We start from the raw sequence: 15,048 nt of genomic DNA, 5'->3' as shown, positions 1-15,048 counted from the left end.
TCCTGTATTCACTGGGTAACAGCCAGTCTTTAGTATAATATACTGCTGTGTTAAATAAGCTGACTGCTTGGTATGGTCATGATTGAATCTGATGCTGATTTTCTATAATCAACATTTTTAAAAAATGAAAAATTGGAATCAGGAACTCCTTTAAGGATTTCTTTATTCTGTAGATGCTTAAACTGAACAATTATAATATTATTTTTATAGCTTACATTCCATTGTGAAATCATACAACAGACAATGCCTGTGGACATGCAGTAGCATCTCCTTAACATTAATTTTAATCCCCGTCCGCATTTTCCACAGTTCATAGAATCATCTTCTATATAAATTGTGGTAGCACCTCTTTATCTTTTATCTTAGAGGAGTCCATGACAATGAAGGGAATCCCATTTTAAAAACATGTCAGTGGATACTACTGAATCGTTCTGTGAGAACACCATCTTCCAAGATTAAAGAGGGTATTTGAATTGGGTATAAGCACATCGTTTTACATACTTGTAATGTTTCAATGTTATCACTTTCATTCCGACCATTTGTCTTAGCCTATCACGGCTTATTCAGCACACTATCATGTATCACAAGGAAACGAGTTACATTTCTTCTCTAAGTGTCCTGATTCAGCTATGACTGGGAAGGAAACGCTGATAGAACTGCATTCCGTTTAGAACTCTGCTCCTGAGAGGACAAATGCCTTACTTATTTACAATACGCAAGCCGTCTGAGTTCAAGTCAGTACTCTTTGGAAGGCAGAGGGCGTCCTGTCTCCTTTGCATGTTACTGTAGGCTGGTGTTTAATGCCATTTAATGAATGAAAGTCTGGTTTGGTGAATTTAAATTGCTTGTTAGCTATCTTAGCATGTATACATCCCTGACCCCTCTTACGTCTCCTTTACTGTTACTTAAAATTTGTATAAGCAAAGAAGTTTTATAGAAATCTTCCCTTTTACTTAACACGAGTCACTATGGGCTGCAGTTTTGTCCGTTCTATTTTGGCTTGGGAAAAACATTGTAGTGAAGAGTGAGAAGGTGAAAACAGTCTCTGTGTGTCATCATCTCTTGCCGTGGTTATTCAGATTCACAACTGTTGTGTGGGCTGCTCGCTTCTTAATAATTTGTTAAAAGCAGTGGTTCTCAGCAGGGGCGATTGTGCCCTCAAGGGGACATTTAACAATTTTTTGAGACATTTTTGTTTGTCACAAATGGCAAGAGATGGGGTATGTTGTTGGCATCTAGTGGGTAGAGGCTAGGATGCTGCTGAAGACCCTACAATGTACAGGACAGATCCCCCAACACAATCATCCAGCTGAAAATGTCCCCGTTCTAAAGGTGCATTGACAGCAGCTGTGTGAGCGGGCACTTTCCCATGTATAGTGACTTAGAATTGGCGACATGAGTCGTTGAGGCCCTTGGCCATGGGGACACAGCCCTCAGACTCTTGGAGAACAATAAAGAACAAGAAGTGTGTGGTTAGAAACAGTACTGGGGTACTGCGACATGGTGTAAAACTCCAAGGAGGTTATGGGCTAAGTAAGAACACGCAGGGGAAGTCTGTTGTGAGACTGAACCAAATGATGTTCCCATTTCTGAACAGCAGCAAGGTTTTCTATCCAGTTATGTTTCAACCCCCGGAAAAAAAAGGGGGTCAGTTTTCCTGTTTAGCCCATTTTTACGTGTTGCCTAGCACAGCATACCACTTGTCACTGTAGATGATTACATTCTAACATTGCTTTACTTTACCAGAAAAGCTGGTGAATGTCCATTTATCCATACTAAATCCTCTTGACATTTTTCTTGCATGAATCTTTGTTGACAAAAATCAAGACAACTGGATAATAAGTATACCTTGAAATGCCAAAAAAAAAACAAAGCCAGTAGCTTGATTAAAATGTGTTACTATTAAGAAAGAGCCTAAAACAATAAAACTCTTAGAAGAAAAAAGGATAAATGCTTTGTGACATTGGATTTAGCAGTGATTTCTTGTATATGACACAACAGGCACAGATTTAAAAACATAGACAAATTGGACTTTATGAAAATTTAAGAATTTTGTGCATCAAAAGATAATATTAACAGAGTAAAAAGACCACCCACAGAATGGAAGAAAATATTTGCAAATCACATATCTGGTAAGGGATTAATATCCAGAATATATAGCATGTATACATATTAACAAAACAAAAAATTCAAAAATGTGCAAAGGACTTGAACAGACATCTCTCCAGAAAGATACACAAATGGTTAATAAGCACATGCAAAGATGCTCAACATCACTGATCATTAGAGAAACGCAAATCAAAATTACAACAAGATACCACCTCCCACCCATGAGGATGGCTACTGTCCAAAAAACACAAAATGCTGACAAGAATGTGAAGAAATCGGAACTCTTGTGCACTATTAGTGGGACCGTAAAATGGTGCAGCCATGGCTGAAAACAATATGGTGCTTCCTCAGAAAGTTAAAAATAGCATCACTATATGATCCAGCAAGTCCACTTCTGGGTATATGTCCAAAAGAATTGAAGGCAGAGTCTCCAAGAGATATTTATAGAGCCATGTTCACAGCAGCATTATCCACAATATCTAAAACTTGGGAACAACTCCGGTGTCCATCAGTAGATGAATGGATAGCAAAACATTCTGACATCTGCTACGACGTGGATGGACCTGGAGGACGTTGTGCTGAGTGAAGCAAGCCAGTCACAAAAAGATGGTCACTGATTCCACTTAGATGAGGTGCCTGGGATAGTCAGACTCAGAGACAGACCATGGAATGGTGGTTGCGAGGGGCTGAGGGAGGGGAGGATGGGAGTTATTGTTTAACTGATATACGTATATTTTCAGTTTTACAAGATGCAAAGAGTTCTGGGGATAGAGGTGATGGCAGCACAGCAGAGTGAATGTATTTAATACCACTGAGCTGTGCACGTAAAATGGTAAAGATGCTAAATTTTATGTTAAGTGTGTTTTAGCACAATTTAAAACCAGAGCCTCCCCCCCATTCGCCTCAGGCAGATACACAGCACAGTGTTTACAAGTCATCTCGGGCCATCAGGGGCTGCAGAAACAGCCCGGCTGTCCCTAAAATGCACACCAGGATGAATACCCACAGAAAAATGCGATCGATCACCATGGCAACATATTTCCAGTCGTCTTGAATCTGAAACGCAAAAGGAAGAATTATGAAAGAGGGAAAAATAAAGCACGGAGGAGAAGATAGCGTGAACACATTTTCAGTCCTGAACGTTTAATAAATATATTGCAGCAGCAGCCGCCATTCCCTCCAAAATGCAAGCAACCTATTTTTTCAGTGATGTAGTCTGCAGAAATGTTCCATTCTCAAGTTTCTCTTCAGGCACTAGAGAAACAGTATCAAACATGTCATGTTATATCCGCTTTAAATCAGCAATTTCCTAATGTATACATAACCTATTTTTTCTAAGTTGAATTCCAATTTATAAAGCTTGTAAAGCTAGTTAATTGACTTCCACCTCTGTAGAGGAATTTGGGCCTTTGTTAGAATAGCGAATACATCATTTCCCTTTGTTTCAAAGTACTAGTTCTTACCCTGTTTTAGACACTAATTTCCTCTTAAGATCTGTTCCAGGAATGAGATCAGTACCTCAGGGAAGCCCATCATCACTCTTGCTCTCCCTGCCCCCGCCTCCCTGCCCCATAACTAACCAAATGTCATCTTCAGTTATAAGGCCAAAGAATCATGGAATTCTGTACGGTTATAGAACAGGCTAAAAATCAGAAATAATTGCTGATAAAAAGTACAAGATGGAAAAAAGAGCAAGACTAATTGTATATAATAGGACTTCAATTAAGGCTGGAAGTAGGAAGGGGATTGTATGTTAATTATACTCCTAGACAACTCAGAAAGCAAGGAAACCATAATTGAATTGAGAAAGAGAGAGCCGATGAATCAACTGATTTGGAAGAAATAATCACATAACAAAGAGCCAGCATGTGAGGCAGTAATTTAATTAAGTGACATTGAAATCGGGTGGGAGAAAGGATTTATTTCACTGTGAAGAGCTGGAGTAAATGTGTCCTCTCGGTGACACCAAGGAGTCTAGATACAATTGGAATCATAATGCTGTCTTTGCCATAAGGTACTTTATTTGAATTCCTAAGATTCTGGTGTGTAAGTGCTTCAAATACACAACAGACCCTGTGTTCTCTCCCCACCTCTGGCAAAACCTCAGGCCTGGGAGGTGGGGTAGAAAGCAGAGGCTTGGAGACAGACTGATTGTGATCCCAGTTCAGCTGCTTTCTAGTCGTGAAAATCTGGGTGAATTATGTGACTTCTCTTAGTCTCAATTTCCACTTCTGTAAAATGGGGATAAGAACAGTACCTACCACAGAGGGTTTTTGTGAGGTTTACATGAAATGATATGCCCGACACAGGTCGTTATGAGTGATACGTATTGATGTTAATGCTGATTTTAAAATGATCCATTATCCAAGTATAAATCTCCCTCTGACAGCAATTCACAGCTTTTAGCCTGCTGAAGAGAGATGGGACTTCGGTCTCACACAGGGATAAAACAGTGCTACAGAAAGTGCTGGGGGAAAATTAATGTTATGTCTGACTCTTAGTCTTTAAGGGACTATGATATTGGCCATTCTCTGGAAACACTGGACTAACGAGGACTAACAGGTACACAAGTTTAGGCAAAATGGTGAACGAACATGAGTTCCTGGCTCCCTCGCCCAGCCCAGCCCAGCCCTGAAGGTGCCCCACGAGACTGTTAGGACCTGGGAAGGTGCGGCCTGGTGAGTGTGAGCTGGGTTGTCCTGAGGGGAGGGCTGGGGAGAGCCTGGAGCTCTGCTCTTTTCTCCTGTCCACTCCCAGCCGGGCGGGCGGGGGTGGGGTGGGGTACAGTGGGTTGTCAATTGGTTTAAACACTTTGGAAACCTTACAGTATCCACTAAAGTTAGAAACGCAGCTCTCCAGTGATCCAGCAGTTCCACTCGTACATATTCAAGAGAAATGATTATATATGTTCATCAAAAGACACAAATAAGAATATTTGTAGCAGTGTCATTCAAAATAGCCCCAAACTAGAAATAACCAAATGTCCAGCGACTGTAGAATAACAAAGCAGAGGGCAGTACAGTTATATTGTGGAATAGTACACACCAATGAAAAAGACACAACCGAAAGGATAAACCTCGAAGACATTTTGTTGAATGAAGGGAGCCCGACATGAAAGTGATCATACTATGTGATCCATTCGTATGAAGTTCAAGGACCAGTAGTTATGGAGGAGGGAGGAGACGCTGACTGGGGAGAGGCGAGAGGCTCTGGAAATGCCCTGTATCTTTAGTTGGTTTTACACCTCATGGTTACATGGGTGTACACAGAATGCAAAAATTCATCGAGCTGTACACCTAAGAGGTGCACACTTTATGTAAATTATACCTATGCGGGGGCGGGGGGGAGAAACACACAATTAGAAAGTAAAATTAAAAATTGAAGCTGAGCTGAGCAACCTAATTGGAGATCACTCCAGCCTGTCTCCTGATCGACCTCTTGGCCCAGGCTGCTGACACCATATACTCACAAGCTCTGTCACCCCATTTTAGAAGACAGGCTCAGAGAGGGGAGGTGACATGTCCCAGGACATGGAACTGGCAATGGAGAGCTGCCTTGAACACAGGCCGCTGACTCCAGAGCCTAATTCCTTAACCCAGCCCTAACCTGTACCCGTGGGAGCCAATGCATGTTTGTTGAGTGAATGGAAGAGTGACGTAATGACATGTCCTTACCTCTTTGGCTTCATTTTGTGCTTTCATATTTTCAGCAATATATTTGACACTTTGGATGGCTTCTTTGATTTCCGGTGACAAAGCAGAGACGGACAGTACGGCGTTGACAGAATCAGAGCTGGAGCTTCTTGGGAGGTTGGCACTGAAATTGGAGATTTTCACCTTGCGGTGGTGGCAGTAGCTGCACATACTGTCCTGGCAGGGGTGGCCTTCCTTGCAGCCTCTGGACTCCGTGCGGCTGAAGCAGTTCAGGTTGGAGAGCTCAGCACTGTAGATGGGTCGCGGCCTCTGAGTGGTGCCCTGGTTGTCAGCCGGCCTGGTCATGAACATGACCCTGGGAAGCACGTTCAGGAATATGGTCTTCACCCACGTGGGCATTGTGTGCGTGCTCGGGGTTCTGTAGTGCACGTTGAGCACAAAGACGGTGATGACAATGGACAAGGTGACGAAAATCATGGTGAACAGGAGGTACTCGCCGATCAGGGGGATGACCAGCGAGGTGGATGGGATGGTCTCGGTGATCACCAGCAGGAAGACGGTCAAGGAGAGCAGCACGGAGATGCAGAGCGTCACCTTCTCGCCGCAGTCAGACGGCAGGTAGAAGACGAGCACGGTGAGGCAGGAGATGAGCAGGCAGGGGATGATGAGGTTGACCGTGTAGAAGAGCGGCAGGCGCCGGATGTACAGCGAGTACGTGATGTCGGGGTAGATCTCCTCGCAGCAGTTGTACTTGATGTCGTGCTTGTAGCCGGGGGCCCGGATGACGGCCCACTCACCGCTCTCCCAGTAGTCCTTGAGGTTCATGGAGGAGCCAATGAGCACCAGGTCGATCTTGGCCTTGTCGTAGGACCAGGACCCGAACTTCATGGTGCAGTTCTGGTAATCAAACGGGAAGTAGGTCACGTCGATTTTGCACGAGCTCTTAAAGATGGCTGGAGGGATCCACGTCACTTCCCCCGTGTACTTGAGCAAGGCTTTGGTCTTGTCGTCCACCTGGAAATCCCCGACGGCACTGCAGAGACGAAGGGGAGGGTGACGACACATGGTCATTGCCACGTGGCCGTCCCACACCAGCAGGTGAGTGAGTGGTGGCGAGACTGTGGGATGTGAGAGCTCAAAGTGCCGTGAAAGGTCTCCTCATTCGCCAGCCCGTTTACCAATGAGGACACTGAGGCCCAGGACCCCTCCCAATGGGGGTGTCACTGGTTCATCCACAACATACAGCACCCGACTTGACAGTTACTGAGATACCCCAATGCCAAGAAGGGACATTTTTCCCTTTAAATAAAGAAATGGGCTGAAAGTTGTCATTGTGGAGGCAGGTGGCCTTTGGGGATATTTGCCATCCTCCGTCCCTGTGGTTTGGACCTCAGTAATGCCTTCTCCTTCAGCCTCCATGGGGCACCCGATATGTGGTCTCATACGTGTGTGTGAAGCCACTGTGGGAGCCCACTCCCTTTAAACTGACCCTGACACGTGGGTTTATGACCACACCCCATCTCGACCACTCCCCACACTCCCCACCCCTCCCAGCATTGTTTTAGAACGAACAATCGCCTTCTGATTCCTCCTCTGTCAAATCCAGTATAACACGTTTCTTTACACCTGCTGTTTCCCTATCTCGCCACATTCTTACCGTGTTTCTTCTTCCTTCCTTTTAGCTATGTGTACCCTAACTTTATTTTCACACAGAGATACATAGCTTTTTTAGAACCATCTTGTTGGTATTTATAAGCTGGGTTGTTGAACAGAAGACTTGCTGATGTCCAACTCAACCCCCTGTCGGTCTCGTGTCTATGTGGGCCAGCCGTCCTTCCAGCAGTGGCCTTGCCCAGGGAGAGCTTGTTCCCCTGGATCGGCCCTGTGGATTTCTTAGAGCTCTGCATTTGAAGGCATTTAGGTCCCTCAAAAGGGAACAATCACCAAACTCATTGCCCAAAGAGCTGAGAAAATATACAAAGCTAAGCATTTAAGGATATTTTTGTGCTCTTGTTACTGGATGGGGCCATGTGAAAACAGAAGGGGTGTGTCCAGAGCGTGTCTCCCAGCTAGTCTCTGGCCTCCCACCCCACGTGCCTCTGTTGCACGTGGAGACTTGATGCCAAAGCTGGAGATAAGCTTACCTTGGTGCTGGAGCCCATGTCTGCTTTTCCCAGGGGTGCTGGTCACTGTGCTGAGGCCCACAGAACCTGGCTGGGTCTGCCTGGACCAGAAGCCTGTTTGCTGCCGTGGCAATGTCAGCAGCCCGTCTCTGCCACCGGAAGACAGAGAAGATGAAGACCTAGCTGGGCCTGACACAGCACCAGCCACAGCCACACAGAGGGCACTCGGTAAGTACTTTTGACTGAATGAATGACTAGAAAATAAATAAATCTCTCACCTGCACAGGGTACCCAAGGGATGGCGGCAGCACACACAGCAGAGGTGGGAGGGTCTGAGCCAGTGTGTTGCTGAACAAGAAAAGGCAGGGTGGCTGGCTGCCACTGACTAGCTGAGATATCACTTTAACAGAAGGAAAGGTTAAGAGCTTGAGTGGGGAGAGGGTGCTGAGTGGTGGGAGAAGGAGCAGGATGGCATCAGTTTCTTCTGATCCCTCTGAATTCCCTCAGAAAAATAGGGCAGATAGCAACAGAAAAAAACCTACTAACCACATGGTCAACAGAGGTTCCGTGGAACCCTGTGGACCTCAGAATATGGGCATGTGGGGTCGAAGCCCCAGCACTAGCAGAGCCTGCACAGGAACATGTGGGGTTAGCTACGGGCTGAGGAAGAGAAGGGGGAGATCTCATGTCCTAAGAGCCCCAGATGGAAATCACCAGGAAGTATCCGCCCCTCAGAAAAGAGGACCCAGCTCTGCATTGAATCTTCAGCAGGGGAAACAGTGAATCAGCTTCTGGTTTATGGGAGGGAACAAAGAGAGGTGGTGGGATCCACTGAGGGTCTGCAGAGGAGTCAGTCAGCCTGGTGTGGGCTCTCGAGGAGCTCGGAAATACCTCCCAAAACTCCCTTCCAGCAGGAGAGACTCACCCTGAAAAAGACTGCTTAGGGTAGGATCCAGACCAAGCAGGGCAGGGTGAGAAGAGAAAGTTTAGGAACTAAAGAAGCTGCTGCCCTCAGACCAGAGGCGGCTGCACGAGAGGCCTGCCCTTTAATGCTGCGGGGTAACTAGGTGAGGGAGCTGTCAAGGAGGCGAAACAAGAGGCCCATCCTGAGCCACTGCCACTCGCTCTGGGAACTTGTCTTAAAAGTTCAGAATAGGCCGTCTATTTAAACAAGAGCAACAGAAAAGGATTGGATTGAACTCCACATCAACAGATAATAAGGAAAAGATAAAAATGAATAACAATAACACCAGCCTTAAGTGCACACCGGCAGAAATACAGCCACAGAGCAGATGAAACTGATAACCTGATATTACCAATTGAGCTAAAAGAAACTAAGAAACCTTCAGAAACTCTGAAAGAGCAGCATGAATCAGAAATAGAAAAGTTAACAAATAATTTGGCTAAGCAATAGGAGGACGTATAAAGAACTGACAGAACCTAGGAAAGAATTAGGAAAAAAGAAAGAAAACTCATTTTAGAAGCAAAGACTAAACTAGAAAAAAGCAAAACAAGCAGACACCGTGGAGAGCATAGTAATAGAAATAAAATACAGAAAGGAGAAAAATTCTTTTAAATCGAAGACAAAGAAAGAATTTGAATGAAAGTAACATAGGGAGAATATAGGTAAATAAGTTCCAATATATGTATAAAGGACTTCGTGGCGAGAGAATCAGAGCCATGGAACAGAACAAGTGTGAAAAACAGTAATTTGAAAAAAGTGGAGTAAAAGGCTTATTAAGTTAGTAAGTAGCTGCTGCCACCTTACTAACAGTGTCCCTTTTTCTCCCCAAACTCACCTGATTTGACAAGAACAAGAAAATCAGACTGGCATCAGATTTTCACAGCAACACTTCGTACCAGAACACGAGCCAGCGTTTTAAAGATTTTCAGGGAAGGAAAGACTGAGCCAAGGATTTTCTATCCAGGTAAGTGACCTAAAAATATTCCCTAAAGAGGCCGCTGTGAGTTATGAGCTTGTGAGAACTTAGGGTGTCTTGCGAGCACTTTCTGAGGGTTCTGTTAAGAGTGAACTTCAGAAAACAAAAGCTCATAGAAGAAACTTTGGTGTAAGAAGGTAAAAGGTGTTTTTTGTGTTGAAATGAAGAGAGAGTTGGATGATTTTCTCTAAGTGTTGTTATGTTCAGCGTCAGATTCGAAGGGCATTCCTTATATTTGCTTGTCCCTAGTCCAGTTTGAAGCACGTCACCGTGTCTCGCAGTGTTGTCGCCAGCATACATCCTAGAGTACTGCAGCAGTTCACCCAAGATTTCCAGCAAGCAGACAGCTCTGCTATTTAAATCGTAAGATTAAGAATTTTGCCCACTTTCTCAGTTCTAGCTCAGCAGAAGTTCTGAACACACTGCCTGCTCCCCGACAGCCTTTGCATAGGGGACTTCTAGGACGCTTCACATTCTAAAACCAGCTGAGTTTATCTTGTGTCCCAGTTCTCTAAGGACCGATTTACAAATACAAATTGCATGAAAGAATCATATTTATGATTGCTGTATTTTCTTGGGAAAACAGTCAGTAAAACACAGACCATCTCTGAGTGGTTAAAGATCCCCCTTCTTTAAGCTACTGACAGAAAGGGGGGTTCAGCCCAAAACATAGCTTCTCCAGTCATCATACTAATAGTAAAACATGTTAGTTTGTACTAATATGGCATAAAAACCTAAACGCAGAACTGTCTTATTCATTAAAATCCGATTAGACTAATTCTGTATGAAGTGTTGTGCTGAAAAATGCTAATGGTTGAAACATTATAACTAGAGCTAAAGCACAGCTGAGAAAATGATGGTTTTTAATACCCGAGAACGAGCTAGCACATACTGTAAAATATCGGTTGAAATTCTCGTATGTTTGCCTAATGACAGAGCGTACGTGTGCAAAGTGTCGGCTCTGTGTGGCCTTAGGAGAGCGGTGCTGTGACGGGCAGGCTCAGAGCGGCAGAGGAGGGGACTGAGGCTGCCTGCAGTGGGTGAGAGCTGCGACGGGGGCTGGGTGGGCAGGCAGGGGGGCAGAACAAGCCTCCGTGAGGCCTGAGCTCATGGCGCCCGCTGGGCCCTGACGCACAGGAAGGCCAGTCCTAGGGAGGGCCCGGAGGCAGCTGCCCCTCCGTGTGCCCCCTTCCTGCCCTCGCTCTAGTCTGTCACTGCTCATTTGGGTGTTAAAACTCAGGCCTGTCTCCCCTGCTGCACAGTTGGCTCCCAGAGGCAGGGAGCTGTCTGCTCTATGCACACTGTTTCTCCAGCCACCGGTACATAGAAGGTGCTCAGCAGATACCCGTGGATGAACCAGTGAATGAAGTTCTATAGGAAACAGTCTGGGGAGGGCCAGGCCGTGAGGACAGCAGGCCACGGCCCCAGGGGTGGGGGCCGCCGCCCTTACTTGTTGTACAGCACGATGTCTGGCTTCCAGATCTTCTGTGCAGGGACACGCATGAACTCCGCCCCGTCATAGTCGGCAGGGTTCCACTTCAGCTTGTAGTCGTTCCAGATCTGGGGGGCAGGCAGCAGGACCACGCGCTTTTACTTGTCCTGACACCACCCATCTCGGTGAAGTCCCCTCCCCTCCCCCATCATGGAGCTGCCTCCATGCTGCAGACCGCATGGTCTGACCTCCCTCCCATGTGGGTGCTGGCGGGGGAGACAGCACTGGGCCGTGTGCAGGCCGCCTCCTGGCTCTCCCGGAGCCACTGCCACCGTCACTGGGCAAGGCAGTTTCTCCTCAGTCATACAAGCACCACTGGTGCTTGCTCTGGTCACTTCTAGTGCCAGGTCCAGGCCCATGCTGGAAGCTTACATGTGTACGTCTCCAGGAGCTTCTCAGGCATGTTCCCACCAAGCCCCAATAACGGGGTGCCAATCACACAGAACAAGCCCCAATAACGGGGTGCCAATCACACAGAGAACACTCTTCTACCTCCAGGTTGGGCAGGGTTGGCCTCTGAAGGTTCTGGGCCCTGGGTACAGAGGCTGGGAGACCAGAGCCTTGAGCCCTGAGAGGAGAGGTGAGACTGCGGCCTGAGGGAACGTGAGCACCGAGTGGCCACTGTGCCCACCTGGCTTTCCAGCCTCCTGGCGGAAAGGGGGGCTGCGCGGGCTGAGCGCTCGGTTGGTTGGCTGGGCCGGTGGAAGGTCATTGTTAGGCCAGGTCTGGGCACAGCCTCCCTGGGGAGGACGCGTGGAAGATGATTTCGTTGGCCTCAGTCGGAACAGGAAGTCCAGAGCCCCTGCTCCCACACTACCAACAGCCACCACACGTCTGGTTCTGATGTAAGGGTGCGTTTCCGGGGCCAGGGCTCCAGGCCCAGATCTGTCCCATTTTGTTGTGTGACCATGGAGGAGCCTTCTCCCTCCAAGCTGTTATCTGTGCCTTGAGGGGCCGGGCCCTGCGGTCCTTCCGGAGGGGAACCATGGGACCCTAAGCCCTGGAAGAGACAGCCCAGCCGGTCAGTAGACCCCAGCTTTGGGCCCTGGTTGGTTCACAGACAGCAAATAAAGTGACTGCCACGAGGGGGCCCGCAGTGCTCAGGGCTGGTCACTTACTTGCTTGAGCCACAGGTTGGTCTCCATGATCTGGTTTACTTCATCCTATAACGACAGATGAAAGCAGATGCGTGAAGCACAGAAGCAGGCTGGCTCTGGGAAGCCTCTTCCCGAAGCCCCGTGCCCCACAGCTGTGGCTCCCGCACTCACCACCTTCACCAGCTGGGACATGGACACCTCAAACTGGATGATGACGGGGTCGGACACGTTGGCCACAGGCCGGATGATCTCGTTGTAGCCTTCAAACAGCTTCTCAAACAGACGGTGCTCGGCCTCGGAGCCACTGGCCACTGAGGGAAGCAGCCCTGTCAGACCCTTCTCCTCACCAAGGATACCTGCCCACTACCGCTGCCTCTCTACTTGCTGGGGTCCTCTGGGACCTCTAGCCTTTCAGACTGGTTTCTCTCCTTCGAGTTACAGATTGGCAAACTGAGGCCCAAGAGGGGTAGGGAGTCCTTGAGCTCACACACACTCAATGAGAAGCACACTGGCTGCAGGCCTGGACCCTGAATGACAAACACCCTGTGAGCTGTGTGAGTTTAGGCAAGTGGCTTAACCTCTCTGAACCTCAGTTTCTTTATCTGTAGAAACAGATTATACACGTGTCTACCCCGTAGTGTTGTTAGGAGTGAGGTGCTCAGCTCAGTGCTGGCAGATGGTCACAGCTCAGGAAATCTGCTTGTTTTCATTGTTCCAGTGGGGCCGGTGTGTGTTGGCCTAGCTACGGCCACTAGCTGCTTCCACGATGGAGATGACCAGTCCACTCCCAGGGGCAGGGCCACCTAGGGCCATCCAGGGCAGGTGTTCTGCCTCCCAGCCTCCCAGTGGGAGACTGCAGCCCAGGTCTGGGACTCTCCTTTATCCCACTCTGCACCCTGTCGTGGTTTGGCCACCAACCGTCTGTAGCCCTTCACGGCTCCTATGGTCTCCGAGTGTGACCCAGGGTTCCTGCTGATGCTGTCTTCACGTCCTGATCAGAGACCGTCACCTCTCTGAAACCCTTGGGGACCCCTGTGTTCATAAGCCACACCCCAAGCATCTCAAGTCAGCTGTCTGTGGCTTCCCACTTACAGATCTGGGGACAATGGGGAGTGGAAGTGAGGGATCCTGGGTGAAGTACGACCCAGCTCATGGAGGTCTTGAAATGGGATCTTGCCTGCTCCTTTGCCACCACCCCAATAAAGGAGGGGCCACAGGCACGAGCTCCGTGGGGAGTGCAAGGCGCTCTGAGTAGTGGGGGCCTGGGCACTAGGGGTGCAGACATGGCGTCCGGAGGGCACAGCCACAGAGCGTTACCCTAACAGGGCCCCCTGCAGCCCTGCCAGACCCGCAGCCCTTTGGTACAACCAGCCCTCCCAGGCCGGCTGCACAACCCTCCGGCGGCAGGTCAGGGCCACTTGTCCCTACTGGGCTCGTGGTGGACGCTGGGCAGAGGCGGGAGGCGCCCTCGCTGCAGGGAGCGAGGAGAGACTCGGACGGGAGGGGAGGCGGGCGCGCTCTCCACCCTGCCAGGGGTGCCTCGGTCAAGTCTTTACCTTGCTCTGGCCTCAGTTTCCCCACCTATACGGCAAACGAGGAGGCGGGCGGGATGCAGGCAGTGGAGCCGACGCCCGGGTCGTACCATCGGCACCCAGCGCACCAAGCAGGTCTCGGGAGGCGGTGCACCGAAGGGAAACGGGCGTTCCCACCCAGTTCGCCACCGGCAGAGGGAATCCGCGTGTGTCGGGTCCCCGGCCCCCGCCGCCGCTTCTGAGTCCCCCATGGTGCGTTCCCAGTGTGACCGCTCGGACCTCGCGTCCGCTCTCGGGCCACCCGTCCCTTTGGTCCCCACCCGCGCTTACCTGGGAGCAGCAGCAGCAGCAGCAGAACTGGGGGCGCCCGGAGCGAGTAAGCTCCCATGGCGGGTCCGCCCGGCTGCCGGAGACCCAGCGCGAACAGGAGCGGACGGGGCGTAGTGGAGACAGACTCGCCCGTGGGCTCCCTGCGCAGCGCCCACTCGGAGTCAGACGGGGGCGGAGCTCCGGGCTCCCAGCAACCCCGTCTGCGGCGGGCTCCAGGGTCTGGGCTGGGCCCTGGGTCAGGGTGTGTCTGCGCCGGCCAATCAGAGCAGGGCTGCCGCCCCCGAGGGGAACCACGTGGGATTCTCTGCTCTGGGTGTCCCACGTGTGTGCCAGCACCTGGTGGCTCTTCGCTGGGATCGCTGAGAGCCTCTCACACAGCTCAGATTTTGTTTGACGTGATTAAGTAGGTGTTAAATCTTCGGTGTAATAATGGTATTTGTGGTTTTGAGAGTCCTGCAGGGTAGAAGGGGGATGAGCGGGGAGTTGGTCCTTGTGGAGGCTCAGGGAGGAGTTCTGGGAGGTTTGTTACACTGTGGACTTTAGAATGCTTGAACGGCTCCTTAATAAAAAGTGAAACAGAGTGGGGGAAATGAGGTGCTGGAGATGGGGCCATCAGAAAGGACACTGCCCTCCTAGCCTCTGGCCCCCACCCCATCTGCACCTCTGGGAGCATCAGGAACCTGCAGTGACCAGGCCACTGTGGGCCCTTTGGTCTCTCTGACCACTGGGGGGGAGGGCACACCTGCAGGCTTCCTTGGGGTCCCTTCATCAC

General features: G+C 49.3%; 1 protein-coding gene across 1 annotated transcript; it reads right to left on the bottom strand.

Annotated features, from left to right (window-relative positions):
• Positions 1-147: 147 nt before the first annotated feature.
• Positions 148-14,457, bottom strand: CHRNA3 (cholinergic receptor nicotinic alpha 3 subunit). The gene is made up of 6 exons (XM_033100385.1): positions 14,277-14,457; positions 12,586-12,725; positions 12,436-12,480; positions 11,276-11,385; positions 5,784-6,795; positions 148-3,165 (listed from the first exon to the last, which is right to left on the bottom strand). The coding sequence occupies exons 1-6, from the start codon at positions 14,332-14,334 to the stop codon at positions 3,037-3,039; spliced, it is 1,494 nt and encodes a 497-aa protein (XP_032956276.1). The 5' UTR covers positions 14,335-14,457; the 3' UTR covers positions 148-3,036.
• Between the last annotated feature and the right edge of the window lie 591 nt (positions 14,458-15,048).

Source organism: Rhinolophus ferrumequinum, chromosome 28 (assembly GCF_004115265.2).
Source record: "Rhinolophus ferrumequinum isolate MPI-CBG mRhiFer1 chromosome 28, mRhiFer1_v1.p, whole genome shotgun sequence".
NCBI lineage: Eukaryota > Metazoa > Chordata > Mammalia > Chiroptera > Rhinolophidae > Rhinolophus > Rhinolophus ferrumequinum.
Note: the sequence above shows the minus strand (reverse complement) of the source record. Positions and strands in the feature narration are given on the sequence as shown.